The sequence below is a fragment of the Poecilia mexicana genome, unplaced genomic scaffold (genome assembly GCF_051168715.1).
Source record: "Poecilia mexicana isolate PSO_F unplaced genomic scaffold, ASM5116871v1 scaffold_1, whole genome shotgun sequence".
In the NCBI taxonomy this organism is placed as follows: domain Eukaryota; kingdom Metazoa; phylum Chordata; class Actinopteri; order Cyprinodontiformes; family Poeciliidae; genus Poecilia; species Poecilia mexicana.
Genome location: NW_028263370.1, coordinates 14,755,531 through 14,774,876, shown reverse-complemented (window position 1 = coordinate 14,774,876; position 19,346 = coordinate 14,755,531). Strand labels below are relative to the sequence as shown.

Genomic DNA, 19,346 nt, shown 5'->3' with positions numbered 1-19,346 from the left:
CTCCATCCTCCAAAATCTAGCCACCGTTAATGTTCAAAAAGTCTTAAAAATAAATGTAGTGTAACGTAATCACAGAATTAAAAAAAATAAAATAAAAAAATTTAGTCTACACTTGAGTATAGATTACGTTTGTTTTAAAACTTTTGTGCACACTGTTAGACTGCAAGTATGGGACAAGTTTACACACAAAAAAACTCCCAAAAAAGGTTTCAGTGGTTGATAAAAGATCAAAATTGTGAGATGGGTGATTTTGCTCAAAAAGTTTCATCATCTGATAATTCCTTCAACGAGGAAACAGATGTTCAATATTTTGAGTGCAAGACTATGCCTCTTTACTGCTGTGCTAACAAATATGACTGGCTATATGTCCTAGTTTAAATTCTCAAAATGTTTATTTATACCTCGTCCACTTTTAAAGATGCCAATTATGCGTCAGATAGTTAGCATAATGTTTGGATAACATTTTATTTTACACAGTATCCAAAGATTCAATAAATTAATTTTAATCATAAGAATATGGTGGGTTAATTTCTAAGCACTGGAAGTATGTAAAACCAGAACCATGATGTCAACTCAACACATCCTCTTCCCAGTGAAACAGGATCTCCTGGTGACGGCTCAAATGAAAAGCACCTACACCACTTCATGCCCAGACAAGTCATTTAATCACACAACAAAAACAATGCAATAAATGTCAATACTAAATGACTGCATTAATACATTTCAAAATAAAACAAGAACTTTTTTTTTTTTACATATCTATCCCTGGATCATCTTGGTGAAGAATCGACTGAGTCTTCCACCTTCATCTAAAGCCCAGGCATCACATAACCAACGTTTTCCAGAGTGGAGGTCTAAAAGAGAAAAACGGTTTAGAAATTTCCCCTCAATTTGTAATAAAATTTTCCTTTACACGAACATGCACGGTGTAAAGCATTTGGTGTGAGCTTGCAGCCCTGCTCACCAGTGTGTGCTCTGTGCAGCTGGTCAGCTCAGGTATCTGTGTTGTGAGGCACATTAGAGGAGCCAGAGCACACAGCAAAGAGTCCAAGAACAGAGAGAGGCTGCCAGACATGCACACGCGTTTCTGCAGAGACACACAGAGCCTGACGTGACTCCTGCAGGGCATGAATATGTTGGAGCAATGCACTAGCTATTCCACTTCATTTTTTTTGCAGTTGGGGGGAAAAAAAAAAAAAAAAAAAGTTCAGCCATGAAAATGTAGAAACATGTTCAATTGTCTGCCAAACTCTGACTCTTCAAAGTCTTTCTAGAAAGATTGGATTAATCCACTGGTGTCTAAAAGAAGAATGGCCTATTAATATTACTTAAATTAATTGCACACCGCTTTTAAAAAAACAAACATGTGCACGCAACATTTTTTTTTATTTCGCTGAACATTTTGAAACTTCTGTTTTAGTTTCCAAATTGAATACAACTGGTTTTTATGTTAAAAGGAGTTTGTGGTTTTAACATAACATGTGAAAAACTTTAGGGGTAAACTTCTACAAAGCACTGTAAAAAAACAACAACAACAAAAACAATTTTTGATCTACCTACATTAGTCTCTTCAAGATGGCTGCCAATGAGAGACATGGACTCTCCCAGGAGGTGTAGGTGTGCTGCAGCACTGACTGGACAGTGGTCAGAGCAACATGGATAGTTGTGTATACTGCTTGAAAAACCAAAGGGAGCGCATGCGTCAGCCATGCAGCTGCATAACTCAGGACCAGCAGTGGTTCTGACTGGCGAAGGGACCTGCAGGTTAACGCTGTTTGGAGGGAACGACGGGCTGACGTCTCTGTCTGCCATTTCCTGATGGTTGTCAAGACACAACAATCCCACGGAGAGATTTGAATGTTTCTGACAGAAACATAGTTGAATAAATATGCGTCAGCGGGAGGTGAAATGACGACGTACTTGTTGCTGCAAATAAATACATGAATACCTGAGCAACAGCGCCCTCTACTGTGTAGCTTGAATGCAACAAGTTGCCTTGAAAATTCTAAAAAGAAGAAAAAAGGAAATAACACAGTTTAAGGATTTCATTTCAAAAAAGTTTTTTTTGTAAAGTGACAATACTATCAGCAGACTGTTTCATGGATCAGTCCATTTTCAAAGTTGTCCTGGTCTCCAACTGGAATCAAACATTAGATTCTGTTTTAATTTGAAATTATTTGATCAAATTTTCTTACGTGCGTTCTCACCTCCAGATCCTCCATCATCCATTTATCTTGTGGCATGTAGGCTAAATGCATAGGAAAAGGATAAGAGGAATCCATCCAGTGAGGTTCAGACTCTGTTCCAATGTTATCTGGAATTGTAGCAATTTCACAACCCATTCAGTTATGTGAAGGGGGAAAAAAAGAAAAAAAAAACAACAAAAACTCACATTTCACAAGACTACATTTTGAAAACACAGGATATTAAATGCTTATGTAATCATATTTAATGTTAAAGATCTAATTCCAGTCATTTAAACACTGTTGAAACACAACAGTGAGTCCTTACCAGCATGTTGGGTTCTCTCAGTTGGGGAACCAATTAGTTCCTGAAAAAGATAAGTATATATTTTTATTATTATTATTATTATTAGATAATGTTAAAGATGATTGTTTAGAATGTTGAGTTTTTCTGAAAAACTGAGATTTATTAATGCTGCCATCAGACAGTAATATTTACAGTGATCTATTAAATATAAAAGATCACTGGAAAACAGTCAGTGTGTTGACATGAGAAAAAAAAGACGATTTCTCAGATACATTAGAAAATTTATAATCAATTGGAGTGTTTCTAAAAAGCTGCTCAAAGGGGATCAGTTCCAGTCTAGAGGTGACACACCAAGACCAAAAGTTTCTGAAATGTTATTTTGTCGTTGTCATGTTTAGGGACTGAGTGACATGCATTCAGAAATAAAAATAAGAATTAAGTAAGTGAAGCAACAGAGAATGAGAAATGTAAAGCTATGTATAGCCATAGTAGTTTTATAATTTATTACTGTACATTCTAATGTTTATAAACTTTAAAAAAAAATCCCTTTGATTAGTCATATCTGACCTCACATTTCCAGAAAACTGTTTGCTCTTTAGGACAAATTGCTTTTGTCATCACTTCTACCACAATAATTTGTCAGGTAAAGAACCAGATCACTTATAAGAATTGTCAAAATAAATAAATAAATCATAAAATCACCTTATGAGGGTTACATTCCTTTGCATTCAGGTTTGCTTGTTCCAGGCTGTTCAAATCCATGAAAAAAAAAACAAAAAAACACCTTCTGCTCCTCTTTTGGGTTTACAGAGTCCTTGCAGTCTAGCCCAGAGAAAACCAGAGCTACTAATCCCTGAGCAACATGTCATTCAGCTCTGCAGAGGCCTAAGGAGCAGTTCATTTGAATCAGGTGTGTTGGAGAAGAGATGCATCTAAAAGTAGCAGAACATAAGAACTGGGTTTGGGCGCCATCAGGTTAGACAATTGTTTTTCAATCCACGGTTCTTCGGATGGGATTCTCTATGTCAGAATCAGGTGTGTTGCAGTCCACCTGATTCAGATGGTTTCTGATCAGCTCGTCAAGCTGATCAGAAAATTTTGATTATAGCCATTTAAAATCAAGTGCACTGAAGACAAAAAGAAATCACAAGAAAGTAGAGGCTTTCCTGTCTTCTTTTACTGTTGCACCAGCTGAATCTGTGCCAGAGTTCAAAGGTTATTCAAATGTTTTCTATTAGAAGACCCGCATGTTTAACCAGGGTAAGCTGCGGTGCAGTGTGACATACAGTGGGTAAATGATTTAACTTTCTCTTGATAAAGACTTTCACTTTGATTTGACCTGGCTGAGTGGTAAGACTGCTGCAGGTGAGAGGTCAAACAAACATGTCACCCAACAAAGCACGATGCAAACAAGCGACTTAAGAGCATTTTGATTGCGCTTTATCTTCACAATGAAAATAATGTTCTGCTTCATTTAGCCATTAGATTGTCGCAACATTTTATTAGAAACGCGGAGGACTAGCATCAGACCATCCGACGTTGCTATGAGACGTTCAAGTTAGCACAAACTCTAAAGTGGAAAAATACTCTTTATTGATTTTATAACTTAAAACGTAATGACCTCACAAATCTGGCTCGCGCAGACTGAGAGCCAGGGGTGAACCTCAGTTCTTCACGTAGACGCTAACGAGACAGCTGCTGTTTCATGTTTACTCCGGGCTCCTCCTCCTCTAAAATGCTGAGTCACGTTTCAGTCTGGAGTGATGTTTCATGATTTATAATAAACATGACCACTGGGTGTCGCTGTACTTGTAAGACAAGAATGCTTGCATAACAAAAGCTGTTGTAAATCTTGCTTTCACTTATGAAAAAGGGTATTCATTTGAAAAATCCATAGGATTTCTTGAAATATGATTAAACTATGGCATTAATGTAATAAAGTGACACTGATACTGAAGCTCTGTTTTTTGTTTTTTGTTTTTTTTTTTTTTTTTGGAAGTTTTTCTCTCTGCTGGCTCCATTTCCTGCCATTAAAAAGCAGAAAGTAGCATAAATCTGCATTCTTTCAAAAAGCAATTTCCATATGACCTGTCAGTTTCACAATCTTAATGACATGAAGCCTCAGAATATTTTGTTCTAGCATAAGCACATTCTGTTGAAACAGCAGTCTAACCTTTGGTGGTGGTATCTAATTCGCTAAGCAGGTGATCTCTAACATAAAGTGAGGCTTTTACTGACTCAGACTCCTCACTAAGGTCAAAGGTCATTTTCCTGTCAATGGATTTGAACGAGTAATCCATGTTTTCATACAGCTGAATTCCTTATCCTGTGACTTTAACAGCTAGCATAGCACCAACTGTGTTACAAATGTGTGCAGATCTTAGTCTGCTAATATCAGAAGAGCACAATTAAAAATTTTGACTTAAAACAATTATGGCTAATGGAAACGCAGCTAGTGTGCCCACATATTTACACTTCAATCCACTGGCATGCACTTGTGCTGCTTTTGAATCTTTTAACAAACTGGCACTTAATCATTTTTTGCTGAACTGCTGGATCTTTATATTCCACCCAGGACAACTAGGTCTGCTGGAAGCTCCTAAACAATTGAACTTTGGGCTGCCTCAAGAACTGCCTGCAGAGGCACATTAGATATGCCACAAAGATTGAGATCTTTCTGTCTGTCTTTCGTAAAGACAGTGTTTCTCCTTTTGGAATGGTAAACTTCCACAATACAACTTTGGCCTTTTTAAGTTATTCTTAGATCATCAGTTTTCCCTAAAAAGAGGTGATTGGAGACACAATATCAGGGATTTTTTTCAGTTCATTCACAACCATATCATAGCCTTCTTATTTTTACAAGGGATTCAGCCTAAACTATGTAGTTTATCCATTTATTTTCCAATGTATCTGTTTGTGTTGCGTTCAATCGTGTGTTACATAAAATCAGATTTATCGGGATTTGATAAATAAATGACATTTACACTTAACTGTGTTGGATTTTTGTAAGCCGATTGTGAGGTTGTGGCTAGTTTTGTCGACTAAAGCTTGTTTCGGGAATGGTTGCTCATCTTCCCACTCAAATTAAAGCTGTGAATTAACATGTGATTTGTGCTTGTGTGACATTAGAGTCTGAACACTTCCTCTCATGGCGATCTCAGAAATGTTCAGTGTCATGTTTAGCACTGGCTCCTCCTCCGATTCAACTTTGGGAACTAAATTTGCCCTGTCACGTTTTGCACTCGGCCCGCCCTGGGCTTTGTTTCCCAGGGAATTGCCAAAAAAGCCTCACTCATGCTATGTCCCATACTCCCTCCCCCTGCAGTTTTCCCAAGCCTACTTGTGAAAACAGCTGTATCATGGTTTGCCTCGACCCCTCCCACCGCTTCTGCTGAAGTTGCCATTTCATGTTAAGCAGACGGTTTGACTCAGACTTCCTGTTTTCATTGAGGCAGAAAGGGGGAGGGAGTTGGAGACAAGCAGCTTGTATAAAAGAAGGAGAAGAGCTAGAGCTCTCAAACTGAGCAAGAGAGCAAGACAGAGAGCTGCAACTCCATCTGAAGAACTTAATCACAGCTGGTAGGTAAATCACAACTCAGATATCAGAACCTTTGCTGATGTTTAGATTTTCTAAATCTTCTAAGTGTTGGGATATTATGTGCAAAATGACACATTTTTCATAAACATATTTTCTGACAGGTTTGACATATTTAGGAGCACAATGGAAACAGAAAAGAGGACTCAGAAGTCAGCAGAGCAGACCATTACCAGGTTAGATTGAGCTACTGTGATTTCCTTCATACCTCTAAAACTTTGTTTTGGTCTTTTCCCCCAGTGAACATTGTCCAAATATGACTGCTTTTCTTTGATATCCTGAAAACCAACGTTGTTGTTTTCTCTCACACAGAGATCTGTCAGAACAAATCAAAGAGGTGACCAAGGAGAGTCATGTCAGAGCAGAAAACACAGAACTGATGCTGAGCTTCCAGCGGGGGCAAGTTACACTTCCACAATATAAGGTAATGATAAACTCTACAGCACGACCGCTGAGATAGATTAAATTTTGGTTGGATTCCAGCGGGTTAACCAAATGCACCTCTATGCCTCCTCCATAGCTCCTCCTGTGCTCCCTGTATGAGATCTACCGGGCGTTGGAGGAAGAGATGGACAGGAACTCCAACCATCCCGCTGTTGCACCCATTTACTTCCCCGCTGAACTGGCCCGGATCAAGTCCATTGAGAAGGACCTGGAGTACTTCTACGGACCGGACTGGAGGGAGAAGATTGTCGTCCCTGCCGCCACTCAGAGATACAGCCACAGACTCAGACAGGTAGGTTTTCTACATTCCACATGGAAAGTGACATTGTTGTACACGACGACACTTTATTTCAGTACAGCCCGTGAGGCATCACCATTTCCTCTGTTTATTTTAAGGCCCAATATAACTTGATACATTACGTTTTAGCATAGACAAAAAAAGAAACTAATATTTCATGAATTTCTCATTTTTACACAGACTGCTTGAAGTGTAAGAGTTAATGCTCTTTATTCTTGTGTATTTTTCAGATTGGCAAAGAAAACCCTGAGTTCTTGGTTGCTCACGCTTACACCCGATACCTGGGAGACCTGTCTGGAGGGCAGGTGCTCGGCCGAATTGCCCAGAAGTCCATGGGGTTGAAAAGCGGCGAGGGTCTGTCTTTCTTTGCCTTCCCTGGCGTTTCCAGCCCCAACCTGTTCAAGCAGCTCTATCGCAGCCGGATGAACAGCGTGGAGCTGACGGCGGAGGAGAGGAACGGCGTGCTGGAGGAGGCCGTCAGGGCCTTCGAGTTCAACATCCAGGTGAGGAGGGGGCGGTGGATGGGCACTGGATATCACCTGCCAGGTGCCAGGCAGCTGAGCAAACAAGATTAGCCCGAGTTAATCGTTCACTCACAAACAGCTGACGTTGTCTCTCTTGGTTTACAGGTGTTTGATGGCTTGCAGAAGATGCTGAGCGTGGCGGGAAATCAGCAACGGCAAAGCTCAACAGACTCCAAAGCAGTTCATGGTAAAACACTCCAGATCCCAGGAACCTTTTCACCAATGCTGAGGATGATACTGGGACTCTTTGTGGCTCTGGCTGCCGTCGTGGGACTCTATGCATTATAGAGACAGTTTGAAAATAAAAAATAAAAATACTGTGCTTTCTTGATCTGAAGATCCTTTTTGTAAATAACTGATAATAAATCCAAATGTGTTTGTGAGCTTTTAACATAAACTAGATTTATACTGTATTTGTTTACATTGTGTACTGACTCGATTTGTACTATTTTCCCTATCACACTAATGCACAGAATGCATTAAATGTGCAATACTGAAAAAATACTGTATGTATGCCACCTTTTTAAAAAAAAATAAAATCTGCTGTAGAAAGAGAAAAACAATGCTTGTTTATCCTACACTAATTTTTCATTATTATCTTTTCATGGATATTACCGTGTTGATACTGAACCCCCAGCAGCTGGATGTTGTCCCTGATGGCTTCTGTTTATTTGGCCTACTGGCTCTGTTGGTGTTTTTCAGATTATGAGTACAAACAGTCTGTGGGGATAAAAGAGGTAAAAAAAATTTTTAATTCTTTGCCAGGCAGATGAGGATGCTGTTTACTATAGTTCCCTATAGATATATAGATCCAAAGTTATTTTCAAATCAATGTATTAATCAAATTCAAGACCATTATCTTGAGCCCTAAGTGGAGGAGTTTTATCTTAGGACTTATTTCACAGAAGTTAAAACGGAGCAGGAGATTGATAGACCAGACTGGTGTTGCATCTGCGGAGCTGTACCAATCTCTCATGAAGAGAGAACTGAGCTAAAGGGCAAAGATCAATCAATACAGATCAATCGAAGTTCCTATCGTATGGTCACAAGCTTTGGTTAGTGACTGAAAGGAGATAGGAGCTACAAGCGGCCTAAGTTTTCTTCCTTAGGGTCTCTAAAAGATAGGATGAGAATTTACATTAAGAACTTTAAAGCAAAAATATATATATATTTTTTTTTTGATCATCTGGATTCTGCTGACATTGTGTTCAATTGTTCATTTATGTCCAGCTAACAGCATAAGCTGCCATCTTTGAGGAAATGCCAAATATCAAATACTATCAATTAAACATTGAATTTTAAGTCTTGAAAAACAGCCAAATTCTTTTCTTTTATATAGATAGACTTTCATTTAGTGAGGGCTTGATATTTTGTCATTTGTTCTTATGTGCCTTAAGCTATGGTTTTGTTTTAGGCCCTGCTCCACATGTGTCACATGTGCACATTCCTTGTGCCCAAGTGAGCTACGTGTATTTTAGTAGCTTCTGTGCTTTATTTTTCTTTTTCTTTTTTGAGAATTTTAAATTATGGCTGAAAATACTCAAAACCAATGAACACAACACATCAACTCAAAAGATTCAGAATGTACTTTTATTGTGACTTTCAACAGTTTTCACAATTTTTTTTTTACTTTTTGCATACATTATAAATTAAAACAGATACAGACTCTTGCTGTTTGTCACCAGCAGCTTCTTCAAACACACCTGTGACAAACTGTGCTGGTATGCGTTTCCTCCTAGAGGAAAACTAAATGACGACAAAGTAAAAGTCAAAACTGATTGTACTTCACAGAACTTGGCTTACATCAACCTTTAGAAAAGGCACGGCGAGCGAACAGTGAATCAGAAATGTCCTCGTACTCGAATCTCTCAACGGTTCAAATCACGCTTTACATTCAGTCAGTCTACATCCCTTCCTGCTGCTTCACCAGTTCTTCCCACGCAACACGAAGTCAGTCTCACATTACGTGTTAGACATCAAAAGGCAAAAACATTTTGTGCTACTAAACTCATAAACTTTGGAAATTTGTAAGTTGCTAAAAGAAGTTCAGAACCACACAACAAAAAAAAACAAAAACAAAGTCACACTTCCTAGACATGCCGGTCTCAAACAACCGTTACCTGAAACACTTAAAAACAGAAATTAAAACACATTTCTATATGGAACCCACAAGCTGGAGGCTTTACGATTAAGGAGCTCAATATGCGTTAAGGAGGCCTGAACAAGAAGTTGTGAGTCTGTAAATGTTTCTGATGCTAAACAACATGTATAGAATCTGGAAGAACTAGATTTTAATTCAAAAGCAAAAGGGAGAATTCATATGGAGGAAGCACTCAACAACTAACACTTGCAAAATAAAAGACAGTCAATTGTTGAATCACGTAAATGACTGAACTGATAACATCTAAACTCCAACTCCTGACAACTTTAATTTAGTTGTGGAAACTAACGTGAATTGTGTGAACATGTTTCTGCAACATTCCAGAATATGGATTCTCTGTAAGAAAATCATCTTTTCACTTTGTGTTTTCATTGTTAACTTATCACACGCAGCGATGACTCAGATAAATCTCCCTGTCTGAGATAACGGACATTACACCAAAGAGGAAGTAAACAGCTGATTACTTAAAAACGAAAATCACTGCATTTTGTAATTTGTTTTAGCTCATCTGACTCGATTTGGCACATTATCCTCCTGTGAAAAGGCTAAATTTCTTCAAACACAAACATGTGAGTAACTGTTCTTGATGTGTGTCTTCATCCCCAGAGACCTTAGAAATACCTGCGCAGGGCCACGCCGCCTCGGCTACCTGTTTAACAGAGAGGGTAAAAATGGTGCCGGTCCTTCTGGACAGGAACGGAAGCAGCCACCGGCGGGGCTCAGTTGGTTTCATATGTAGACAGCAGGGCGGCGTCCACGGGCTCCATGCAGGAGGGGCAGGTGAAGGAGCGCATCAGCCAGGGGTCGATGCAGTCCACGTGGTAGATGTGAAGGCAAGGCAAGAACCGAATGGGATCACCATATTCAAAATCCATCATGCAGATCACACACCTGAGGAAGTGAGAAGCAGCGTTTCAGCAAACAAGCCTTTTCGGTGAAATAACAGTTGCAAGTTTTTTTTTTCAATCTATACATACATACATCTAGAGACTGAACTTTTTATCTATTCTTCTTTACAACGCAACACTCTTCTTTTCAGGCCTGCCAGTTTAGATGGAGAGCCATGTTTTAGTATGTGCAATATTGCCATAGTCTTTCCGTTTATGGAAGGTAGATTAAGCAGAGCTTTGTGACTCTTTCAAAGCTTTGGGATATTGTTTTAGAACCTAATTGTGCTTTACAATTTCCCCACAACTTTCTCCTGACGTATCGCCTGTGTTCCCTGATGCCATTTGTTCACGTATGTTCTGTAACAAACCTTCGCAGAACACCTGGACGTACACTGAGGTGTAACTACACACAGATGGTCTCAGTTGATTAAATATAATTTCCCTTCTCTTCCTAATCATATCCTTCCTTTTGTTGGTCTATCACATGAATCTGCAAGGCAACACGATGAATTTTGTGGTTATGCTGAGACTAAATGTTAAAAAAAATAAATAAATAAATATTGCATATAAAAACTTGCGCAAGGCACAGAAAACAAAAGGTTTAATAAAGTTTTGTGATGATGTCGACATTTAGGACTTACTCTTTTACTTTCTTCTCCGAGGCGTCAGAGCCCGGGTCGAAGATGCCTTTGGGAAGATGCTGGATGAGTCCGATACGCTGAGCAATACGGATCTGCTCCTCCTCGGTCAGCTGGTTGGCCAGACGACTCTCGCCTGGCGTAGGATGGAAGACTGGCACCTGCGAGGTGTGCTGCTACGAACAACAGATCACAAAACGCAGCCCGTGTCATCTCCAAAAGCAGAGGTGTAGGGCATTTGCTCCACACAAATTCCACCACAAATCTAGTTTTACTTCTACACTGCTTAGATGTTTTGCTGCCCATGGGATTTCTGCTCATACAGTTTGCATTTTGTAAAATCTTCACTGTAAGTACTCATGCTAACTGGAGAATTGCTTTACATGTTGAACCTGACTGGGCTTATCGAAAACGAAATTACACCTGGATTAAGACAACAAATCCCATGCAAGTTAAGCAGAAGAGATTGAAGATGTAGGACAAAAAAAAAAACCCCACAAAAAACCCCGAAACAAAATGAAGTACAGATGGAGGATGTTAGATTCAAGGCAAACAAAAACAGATGAGAATGAAAAGCTGGCAGGGACACAGTGGGAGCATCAGGAATGTAGTATTTTATGTTTTACTGAAACATGGCCGCAGGGAGATATTCCAGACACTGAAATCTATTTATCTGACTGTGAAATTAACTGGCAGATGAGACTTTTATTCAGAAACATTGAGATACATGCGCTACATAAAAGGTCAACTTTTTTTCTCACTATCTGACATTAAATGAAACCAAACCTTCCCTGTCTTGAGCCATTTAAGATTAACAACATTATACCCAACTGCTAAATGCCAGGAGAATGAGAGAGAGGGAATTTTGGGTATTCAGAAATGTACAGTGAATTCAGAAAGACTTCTCAGTGCTTCACTTTCTCCATAATTTTTGCATTTGTCATAATGAGGTATTTGTGTTTAGAGGTGTTTGGGGTATCCTTAAACAAGACTACCAATTGGAGTTTTGGTTCATTTCTCCTCACATGAAACCTTTAGAAAATATAACATCTACAATAGCTATGAGAATCATGCATTTAGGGAACTTTTCCTGAGCATTAACTTTAAGTTACCATAAGGGAAGATTCAGGTAAGATTATTGTTTATTACCTACATGTCAAGAAATTATTTTTTCCTTTTTTTATATTTTCTGGAAGAGTATTGCACATTACGCTCCTTTTCAAACTTTCGTTTATTGTCTTTTATTTATGGTCCTTTTATTTCCACAATTTAATTACAGTTTTTTTTTTCTTTTCTTTTTGCTTACTTTTCATAAAGCACCAAAATACAACAAATGTCATGTTGAGGTGTATTACAAATATATCCATCCAGTTCCAATTGTTTTTACATAGAGTCCAGTTTGGTCCAAATCAATTCATTTTAAACCAACAGAATCAAAGTGTAAACATCCCATTAGTCTGACCTATACTAGTAGGGCTTTAGAAATTAATCGAACAAATTAATAATTTGCCTCATCACAATCCGACAAACTATATATTTTATACGTTAAGACGTTTTAAACAACTACCCATTCATGGGATGGATTTATAGATGACATTTTAGTCATAAAACAATTAAGAGTGACGACAATCCGCGGGCTGCGAGTAAAGTAGACACTCAAGTTGCTTACCTGGTAGGGTGGCGGGGGCTCTCCGGGCAGACTGCCCCCCTCGGAATCGTTCAGCAGCGAAAGGTCATCCCCACCTTGTGAAAACAAGCAGTTCCCCATTGACCTAAAACCACCATGAGAGAGAAGATACTTCTTTCTGTGGGAAGAACTCAGCAGAGAACCTGAGCCTCAAAAAACAACCTGAGCAGCAACCGGACGGTAACTTAGCTCGAAGCTGCTAGCCGCAGGAAGGAGGCGGCAGGAGACAAGAGTTCAGACAAATTACCGCAAACGCGGATTGATACAGGTTCTCTGATTCCAGCAGCCGACACAGATGTTTACTGTGTTTGACAAGGAGAGGGGTCTGCGTCCAGCTGTTTGCTGTATTTACGACAAGCAGCAAGCCGGAAATGTCGTCACGAGGAAGCTGGCCAATACTACACTTCCGACCTGCAGTTCAAAATAAAAGTACAGCGGCATAAACCATAAAGACAGAATAAAAACGACTTCCACTCTTTTTGTAACACACCCCATATTTCATAAAGTTATGGAGGGCGGAGGGGGGAGCAGTTTGCTCTTTCATATGATACAACACTAAATAAGCAACAACAAGAAATACATAATGAAATACATATATTTTTATAAAAGCTCCAGTTAGCTGTATTCTGTGCATTACATCACAAGATAGTATTAACCCCAGCATTTGAGCTGTGATGACTTGTCCCCATTCCTCCAAATGTATTTAAATCAAAACAGAAATAGGCACACAATAAGTTGACATAGTTGACACAAGCAGAGAAAGTTGTGCAAAAAAGGACGCAACCTGAATAAAGAATAAACAAAAAATACCAGCGGTTTAAATTGTTTTAAAAAAATACAACATTCAAAATGTGATGACTTTATGCCCAAAGGCTTATGTGTAGGTCACAAGCACCGCCTTATGATTTTCTGCAGGAAGTCGTAAAAGTGGGTATGGTTCGGTTGTGTTCTTAGCTTTCCGAAGATGAAAAGAGATGTTTAATAGTCGATAAAACATGTATTACCAATAAAAATCAAGAAGAAGAGGATAAAATACCAGTAGGAGAAATACCAAACGTGTCTCGCCAACCGTCAATAAAAATCAAGAAGCACAAAGAGATGGTAAGTCGTGGAAGATGCGATAACGTTCGCCATAGCTCGGAACAGATTTTTACCGTTTTAGGGTATTTCAATTAAAACAGTTACTTTGCGTGGCAACATAAAACACGAGAGACGCATTTAAGGCCTGTAATATGCAGCTGGGTGTGTTCGATTCTCTGTTTAGTTTCCCAACAACTCACCCACGCAGGAGATTCTCCGGTTCTTCTAACATGGCCTTAACTGTCTTTTCTATAGTTTTCCTCTCATGTGTTTTCCCTTTTCTGGGGCAAAACACTAAAGTAAAGGACAAGCCACATTGGGGAGATTTTCACATAGATTCTAAGGTACTTTAGTTGAACATGTTTATCCTTATGTGTTTGAGTCAAAGTTTAAAACGAGGATGCACTACCTCTATGAAAGAGCCCGCATAGCTCCTTTTTTGTTTCTTTCCTTTTGTCCTTAGGAAGTTATAAACCTGAATTGGACAAAAGAGTCAGCGGGTCAGACCTCAAAAGAGTAATGGAGTCAAAATGCATCAACAAGACAACAACGTTTTGCTTCGACTTGGTTTTATCTCATTTTAATGTGCGCATATTCAGACAACCAAGACGTGCCGACCTCCTGGACCCCCACCTCCGCCTCCATCCAGTGGAAATCCGCCATTGGGAGTCCTTTCTCCACCACGTCCTCAACATGCCGCAGTGCCTTTTATGTGTGATGCAAGGCTTCCAGTCCAAGAGACAGGCGACCAGGGAGACGATTCACATAACTTCCAGGTAAGCAAGCGCCTTCTCATCATTCTGGAGTTAAAATGACCAGAGACATCTAAGATATGTCATGATAAAATCTCCGCAGAGTCAGAACACCAATGCTCCACTCCAGCACACAGACAACAGCACACCTCCACCTCCACCTGGAGAGGAGGACACAGAGACCGACGAGGGGAAGAAGCAACACCCAGTCCAGGAAACTGACCCCCCACCCCAGGCGTATGAGAACCCACAGGTGTGTCATCATGAATAAGTTTCTGTTTTTACGGTAGAACTGTTTTGGCAGTGAGAAAGGTGCATCTGATTAATGAAGTATAAAAATATGCATTTTAGGTGTTTTGTTTTCATACATTTTGATGTTTATGCTAATAAAAAACCAACATTTTGATTTATTTGGAGACAGGACCAAAGAAAACGGGTTGTAATACACAAACATATTTCTGTATAATAGTTGGTCTGGGCTCGTTTTTTCCATTATTTACTTCATCAGTGCAGCGTGGCACAGCGGTCATCAGCCTTCAGCTAGTCTGTGTTGTTGGATTTAGGTCAGTGAAGAATTATTATAGCATGAAATCTAAACTTTATTTTGGCGCACTGCGCCATGTCTAAGTAAGACGTCTATTCTTCACTTGTGGCTTAAAATTTTAATTTCAGTTAACAAAAGTCCTCAAAAGGCTGGTTCTGGCAGAATAAATTGATAAAACTACCTATGACTTTTAAGATACTATAGCTTTCTCTACATTCAGTGAGTACTTCTTAAAATGAAACACTAAACATCTATTCTTACTAATTTGTAAGTAATTTGGTGCTGTGCAAATAAAATCCAATTTGATCCGACTGATGAAATAATATTTAAGCACACAACTATTGTGTTGAAGTTCTATTTCTGTGGCTCTAGAGCCACAGGAATGGAGTCTAGAGGGCCATACAAATAGTTCAAGGGTCAAACATGACTTAAAACGAGGAATATGTCAGTGAGAGCAGATCTGTGTGGAGTGACTCCTGAAGCAGGAGTCTTAGTCCACACTTTGTGAGTCTCCCAAAACTCTTGAATAACCTTTGCTTTACAGTCAACTCAAAGTTGTATATCTTTCAGTCACATTTTTTCCTTCTACTGAACCTTCTACTAAGAAACTCCTGTGATTAATGAGCGTTTTTTTTTTTTTAAACAATGACATCTTATGGATAATGTGACTGTCTTGCCACATCAGCTGTCAAGTCATCACACTTCCTCATAATTGTGTAATTATTCTAATTTTCAGTTTGGGTTTTTTTTCTATTAGCTGTAACCTGTAATTATAAGTAAACACTTGAACTAAATCAGAATATATTGTTGAATCTATGCAAGCTTCATTTTAAAAAAAATTCTGTTACTGTCATAAATAAACATTTGTTGATTTTTATAATTTATTGAAATGCATTAATGCGATGTAAATTTTCACATCCCCAGCCTGCTGAGACCCCAAATCCTGAAGGAAATGTCAGTACGATGGATGAAGATGATGACATTCAGCATTAAAGAAGTGCTTAGGTTATGTTAAGAGTATATACTGTGTTCAGATGAAATGATTATAATTATGCCCATAGGGACAAATTAGAGGCATTGCTTTGGTCAGACCGTCTAAATATTGGGCTACAGTAAAACCGACAGTTTTTACTCTGTTCATAGCAGATCTTATCTTTTTAAGATGTTTTCTTACCCCACAGATATTTAACTGTGGGATAACTGTGCAATGTGGAAGTAAATTTGGGCACACTCGATAACCTTGAAGCACATGATTAGTCAGAGACATCTTGCAACGGCACAATGAGCTGTCAGTTTTCTTCTACTTTTCCTTCATTTGCAGTTCCACAGGGGGACAGTTGGCTCAATTTGTTTTGTGGATACAATACCATTGAGAGCTGCGCATAATTTTTTTTTCCAGCCAACAAAAGTGAAGATGAGTGGTGTCAAATGAAGGACAGATAGACAAGATGCATGACGCAAACTCTGAAGTTTGGTTTCTCCTCCGTTAAGTTAATAAAAAGTAAAAAAAAAAGAAAAAAATTCTGTTTTCTGAGTGAAAATTGCACAACTTCAGCTTCCACGCTTTCAGCTATTTAAGAAGTAAAATTACAAAAGGAATGTTATTCATTGCTTTTGATCTAATTAAATATTAGACTGATAATTATGGTAGATAACTAACTTATTTATTTAGTAAATATACACTAAGTTCTAATGAAAATTATATGTGTAAGAGCAAACTATTATGTCAAGTCAGAAGATCTTTAAGTTTTGAGGTACTGTAAATGCATCTTGACGCTGGATTGTAATAAACGAGAGAAAGAATAAAAAATAGATCACCAAAGAAAAGAGTGTCAGAGTTGTGTAATACTGGATTTAAAGTGAATTGTTTTTTTTTTTTTTTTGTTGTTGTTTTTGCAGTAGGTAGTTACTTCTCAGATTGAAATTCATGCCGTTGGTTTATTTTTATGTTAAAATCCAGATTGTTTCTTCTTTACTTTTTATTAATTCTCAGTTGCTTATCATCTTGTTTCCAAAACACACACAGTTGATAAAAGAAAAAGAAATAAACTCAGTACTAGCTCAAACCATGTTTATTCTTGCTCTATTATAAGTGCAATAAGACTCAGAACAAATGGAGTGTGTGTGAACATCTGTCCAGCTCATATTTTCATACTTTAACACACTGTGTGTAATGCTGGTTGGCTTTGTTTTGTTACATGAGAAATATGTTTCACTTTGAGAATTTTTGTTTGTGAAAGCAAAGTTTTTGCACAGGAGAAGAACTCATTTTAAAGACAAATTTAACATTTCAATTATATGTTTTGTAGAGAAAATCTGCAACAAGTTAGTGACTTTCTTTGCAATTGCATTTCTAAAGATGTTTTAGTTTGTTGATATATTTTTATTCAATATGTGCCTTTAGGATTTATTTTTTTCCACTGTCACTTGTGCATGCATAGGATGGGATAATAATGCATTGAAGTAAATAATCTATACTTTCCTTTAAGTTTCTTTGACTGAATTGGACTGAGTAAAAATGCAATTTCTATTCCTTGTGAGTTTCTCAAAAATAAAATTTGTTGAGAAATGTCAGTAAATAAACTGAATTATTTAAATTTTAGTCTATGATTTTTGTCATCAAAACATTTCTTTCTATCTTAAACTCAAACTTTTTTGTTCTAATTTAGTGTTTCAGGACAAATTGATGATCCATAAGTGAGAATGCTAAAGATTCAAGTGCTGTTGGAGGTATGCATGGCTTTACATTCATAGCATATTTTCACAGTGGAACTAGTAATATCTCACAAGTAAAATAATGCATCTATTGATTTGATGGGGAAAACAAAAAAGTGAAAAAGCTTTGGAGAATTAAGAGAGGAGTCAGAAACATAAGGACCGAGTAATGTTCGACAATGAGAGAGTTGAAATTAAGTTGGAGAAAATAATGTGAACCCTCTTTTAAATCTAGCACTGTATGAAATCCTAATCTAGATTAACTGGGTTTTAGCAGCAGCAGGGTCTAAAATGATTTTATTTATCAAACAAAAACTGAAGCTTAAAAAAACCCTTTGTACGGTAGGATTTCAGAGTGAAAGCAGCTGCCAGGTGCTGGTGTTTAAAGCCTCTATAAAAACAGAAGTATGCTGGTCTGGAGCGCACATGTTTCTTTCAGCACAACGCCAAGGAAGAAGATCAACGGTAGTTTAGAGATGCAACTGTTACTGTCCCTTAATCTGGGAAGGGTTATAAAACCATTTCCAAACTAAAGTAAAAAACGTTAGTGGAAAAAGACTAATACAGCTGCCAGTATTTGTTGGAGTGGACATCCAAGCAAAGGTCATACTAAATACTAAAGTTCATGTCAGCAGAAGAAAAGATTGAACAAGCATGTCAGTTTGAAAGGGTTTCAATTGGACCACCAAAGTTTTATGAAAATATGTTAGCATGCTGCACTGGAATGAAGCACTAGGCTTCTGGAATAATGTCCTTATGACAGATCAGAGCAAAGATTTACTTGTGACACACAGCAATTACATCTCATATTAACTTTTAAGCACAAGGGCGGAGAGATGATGATTTGCCAACAATCTAAACCCAGATTAAGGGATGGATGTTGGTACCTGAGCACCTTGCAGTCATTGAGTGAAGATTTCCACAGTTAAATGTGGGGCCATCTGGTCATCACTTAAAGGAGAAATCACTGAACAAAAAGGCTAAAGTTGTTGTGAAGGTCCATTCAAAGTCCAAAATGTCGCCCTGATTTAAATGCCGCGGTGGTACCTTCAAAGAGCTGTGCAGAAAGGAAAACCTGAAAACCAATGAACAATGAAAAATCCTCTATAATGGAGTAAAGTGCCGACAGTCATAAAGAAAAGCACTGCTTCAAGTTGCTGTCCAGATAGACTTTACAAGCTTCTGAATCACAGGATGTATTTTTATTTCTTTTCCACTTTGGCCCCATTTTTGTTTAGCAAAGAAAAATGTATGAGTTTTATACATGTTGAATTTTTGTTATATTGTAAGTTCTATCAATTAGTTTTAGTTTTTCTATGGGCAGTTTGCGTATAGTTAAGTTAGTTTGGAACCAAAGTCTGTAATGGATTTTTGTGTTTGGAATTGTTAAAATTATTTTGGTAACTTTTACACCCTCTTGTTTGTCAAATAATGTTTTGACTTATGTCATGCCCTTCTAAGCCCCAAAATCAAAATGATTTACACTTTTTAAACTTGTAAAATCAGATTGTTAACTTTTGCTTTCATC

At 38.1% G+C, this 19,346-nt stretch overlaps 4 protein-coding genes across 8 annotated transcripts; 2 read left to right on the top strand and 2 right to left on the bottom strand.

Annotated features, from left to right (window-relative positions):
* Window positions 1-646: 646 nt before the first annotated feature.
* hmgxb4b (HMG box domain containing 4b) lies at window positions 647-3,666 on the bottom strand. Of its 4 annotated transcripts, none has more exons than XM_014981753.2 (7): window positions 3,193-3,666; window positions 2,512-2,551; window positions 2,196-2,314; window positions 1,949-2,005; window positions 1,561-1,863; window positions 965-1,087; window positions 647-854 (listed from the first exon to the last, which is right to left on the bottom strand). In XM_014981753.2, the coding sequence occupies exons 1-7, from the start codon at window positions 3,250-3,252 to the stop codon at window positions 810-812; spliced, it is 747 nt and encodes a 248-aa protein (XP_014837239.2). In that variant the 5' UTR covers window positions 3,253-3,666; the 3' UTR covers window positions 647-809. The 4 variants fall into 4 exon arrangements, with proteins under 4 accessions (XP_014837239.2, XP_014837256.2, XP_014837249.2 ...); XM_014981770.2 differs by having other exon boundaries at window positions 1,561-1,815; XM_014981763.2 differs by having other exon boundaries at window positions 2,208-2,314.
* Window positions 3,667-5,966: 2,300 nt separating this feature from the next.
* On the top strand, window positions 5,967-7,914 carry hmox1b (heme oxygenase 1b). The gene is made up of 6 exons (XM_014981814.2): window positions 5,967-6,069; window positions 6,190-6,261; window positions 6,398-6,509; window positions 6,606-6,821; window positions 7,058-7,330; window positions 7,457-7,914. The coding sequence occupies exons 2-6, from the start codon at window positions 6,212-6,214 to the stop codon at window positions 7,637-7,639; spliced, it is 834 nt and encodes a 277-aa protein (XP_014837300.2). The 5' UTR covers window positions 5,967-6,069; window positions 6,190-6,211; the 3' UTR covers window positions 7,640-7,914.
* A 1,013-nt stretch (window positions 7,915-8,927) lies between these two features.
* Window positions 8,928-13,121, bottom strand: rnf11a (ring finger protein 11a). Of its 2 annotated transcripts, none has more exons than XM_088005126.1 (3): window positions 12,710-13,121; window positions 11,044-11,213; window positions 8,928-10,403 (listed from the first exon to the last, which is right to left on the bottom strand). In XM_088005126.1, exons 1-3 carry the CDS (start codon window positions 12,806-12,808, stop codon window positions 10,232-10,234), a joined length of 441 nt encoding a protein of 146 aa, XP_087861252.1. In that variant the 5' UTR covers window positions 12,809-13,121; the 3' UTR covers window positions 8,928-10,231. The 2 variants fall into 2 exon arrangements, with proteins under 2 accessions (XP_087861252.1, XP_014837311.1); XM_014981825.2 differs by having other exon boundaries at window positions 11,044-11,216; window positions 12,710-13,117.
* Window positions 13,122-13,628: 507 nt separating this feature from the next.
* On the top strand, window positions 13,629-17,700 carry LOC106914792 (uncharacterized). The gene is made up of 4 exons (XM_014981836.2): window positions 13,629-13,828; window positions 14,407-14,583; window positions 14,663-14,812; window positions 16,028-17,700. The coding sequence occupies exons 1-4, from the start codon at window positions 13,826-13,828 to the stop codon at window positions 16,094-16,096; spliced, it is 399 nt and encodes a 132-aa protein (XP_014837322.2). The 5' UTR covers window positions 13,629-13,825; the 3' UTR covers window positions 16,097-17,700.
* Window positions 17,701-19,346: the final 1,646 nt, after the last annotated feature.

Coding starts and splice junctions, on each gene's coding strand:
- rnf11a (XM_014981825.2), bottom strand. CDS start 12,808: ATGGGGAACTGCTTGTTTTCACAAGGTGGGGATGACCTTTCGCTGCTG. Junction 11,217..12,709: donor AGCCCCCGCCACCCTACCAG/GTAAGCAACTTG, acceptor TGTTGTTCGTAG/CAGCACACCTCGCAGGTGCC. Junction 10,404..11,043: donor TCGGAGAAGAAAGTAAAAGA/GTAAGTCCTAAA, acceptor TCACTTCCTCAG/GTGTGTGATCTGCATGATGG.
- hmgxb4b (XM_014981753.2), bottom strand. CDS start 3,252: ATGGATTTGAACAGCCTGGAACAAGCAAACCTGAATGCAAAGGAATGT. Junction 2,315..2,511: donor TGAGAGAACCCAACATGCTG/GTAAGGACTCAC, acceptor CTACAATTCCAG/ATAACATTGGAACAGAGTCT. Junction 1,088..1,560: donor GCCATCTTGAAGAGACTAAT/GTAGGTAGATCA, acceptor GTGTCTCTGCAG/AAACGCGTGTGCATGTCTGG.
- LOC106914792 (XM_014981836.2), top strand. Junction 14,584..14,662: donor ACGATTCACATAACTTCCAG/GTAAGCAAGCGC, acceptor AAATCTCCGCAG/AGTCAGAACACCAATGCTCC. Junction 14,813..16,027: donor AGGCGTATGAGAACCCACAG/GTGTGTCATCAT, acceptor TCACATCCCCAG/CCTGCTGAGACCCCAAATCC.
- hmox1b (XM_014981814.2), top strand. CDS start 6,212: ATGGAAACAGAAAAGAGGACTCAGAAGTCAGCAGAGCAGACCATTACC. Junction 6,510..6,605: donor TTACACTTCCACAATATAAG/GTAATGATAAAC, acceptor CCTCCTCCATAG/CTCCTCCTGTGCTCCCTGTA. Junction 6,822..7,057: donor ACAGCCACAGACTCAGACAG/GTAGGTTTTCTA, acceptor TGTATTTTTCAG/ATTGGCAAAGAAAACCCTGA.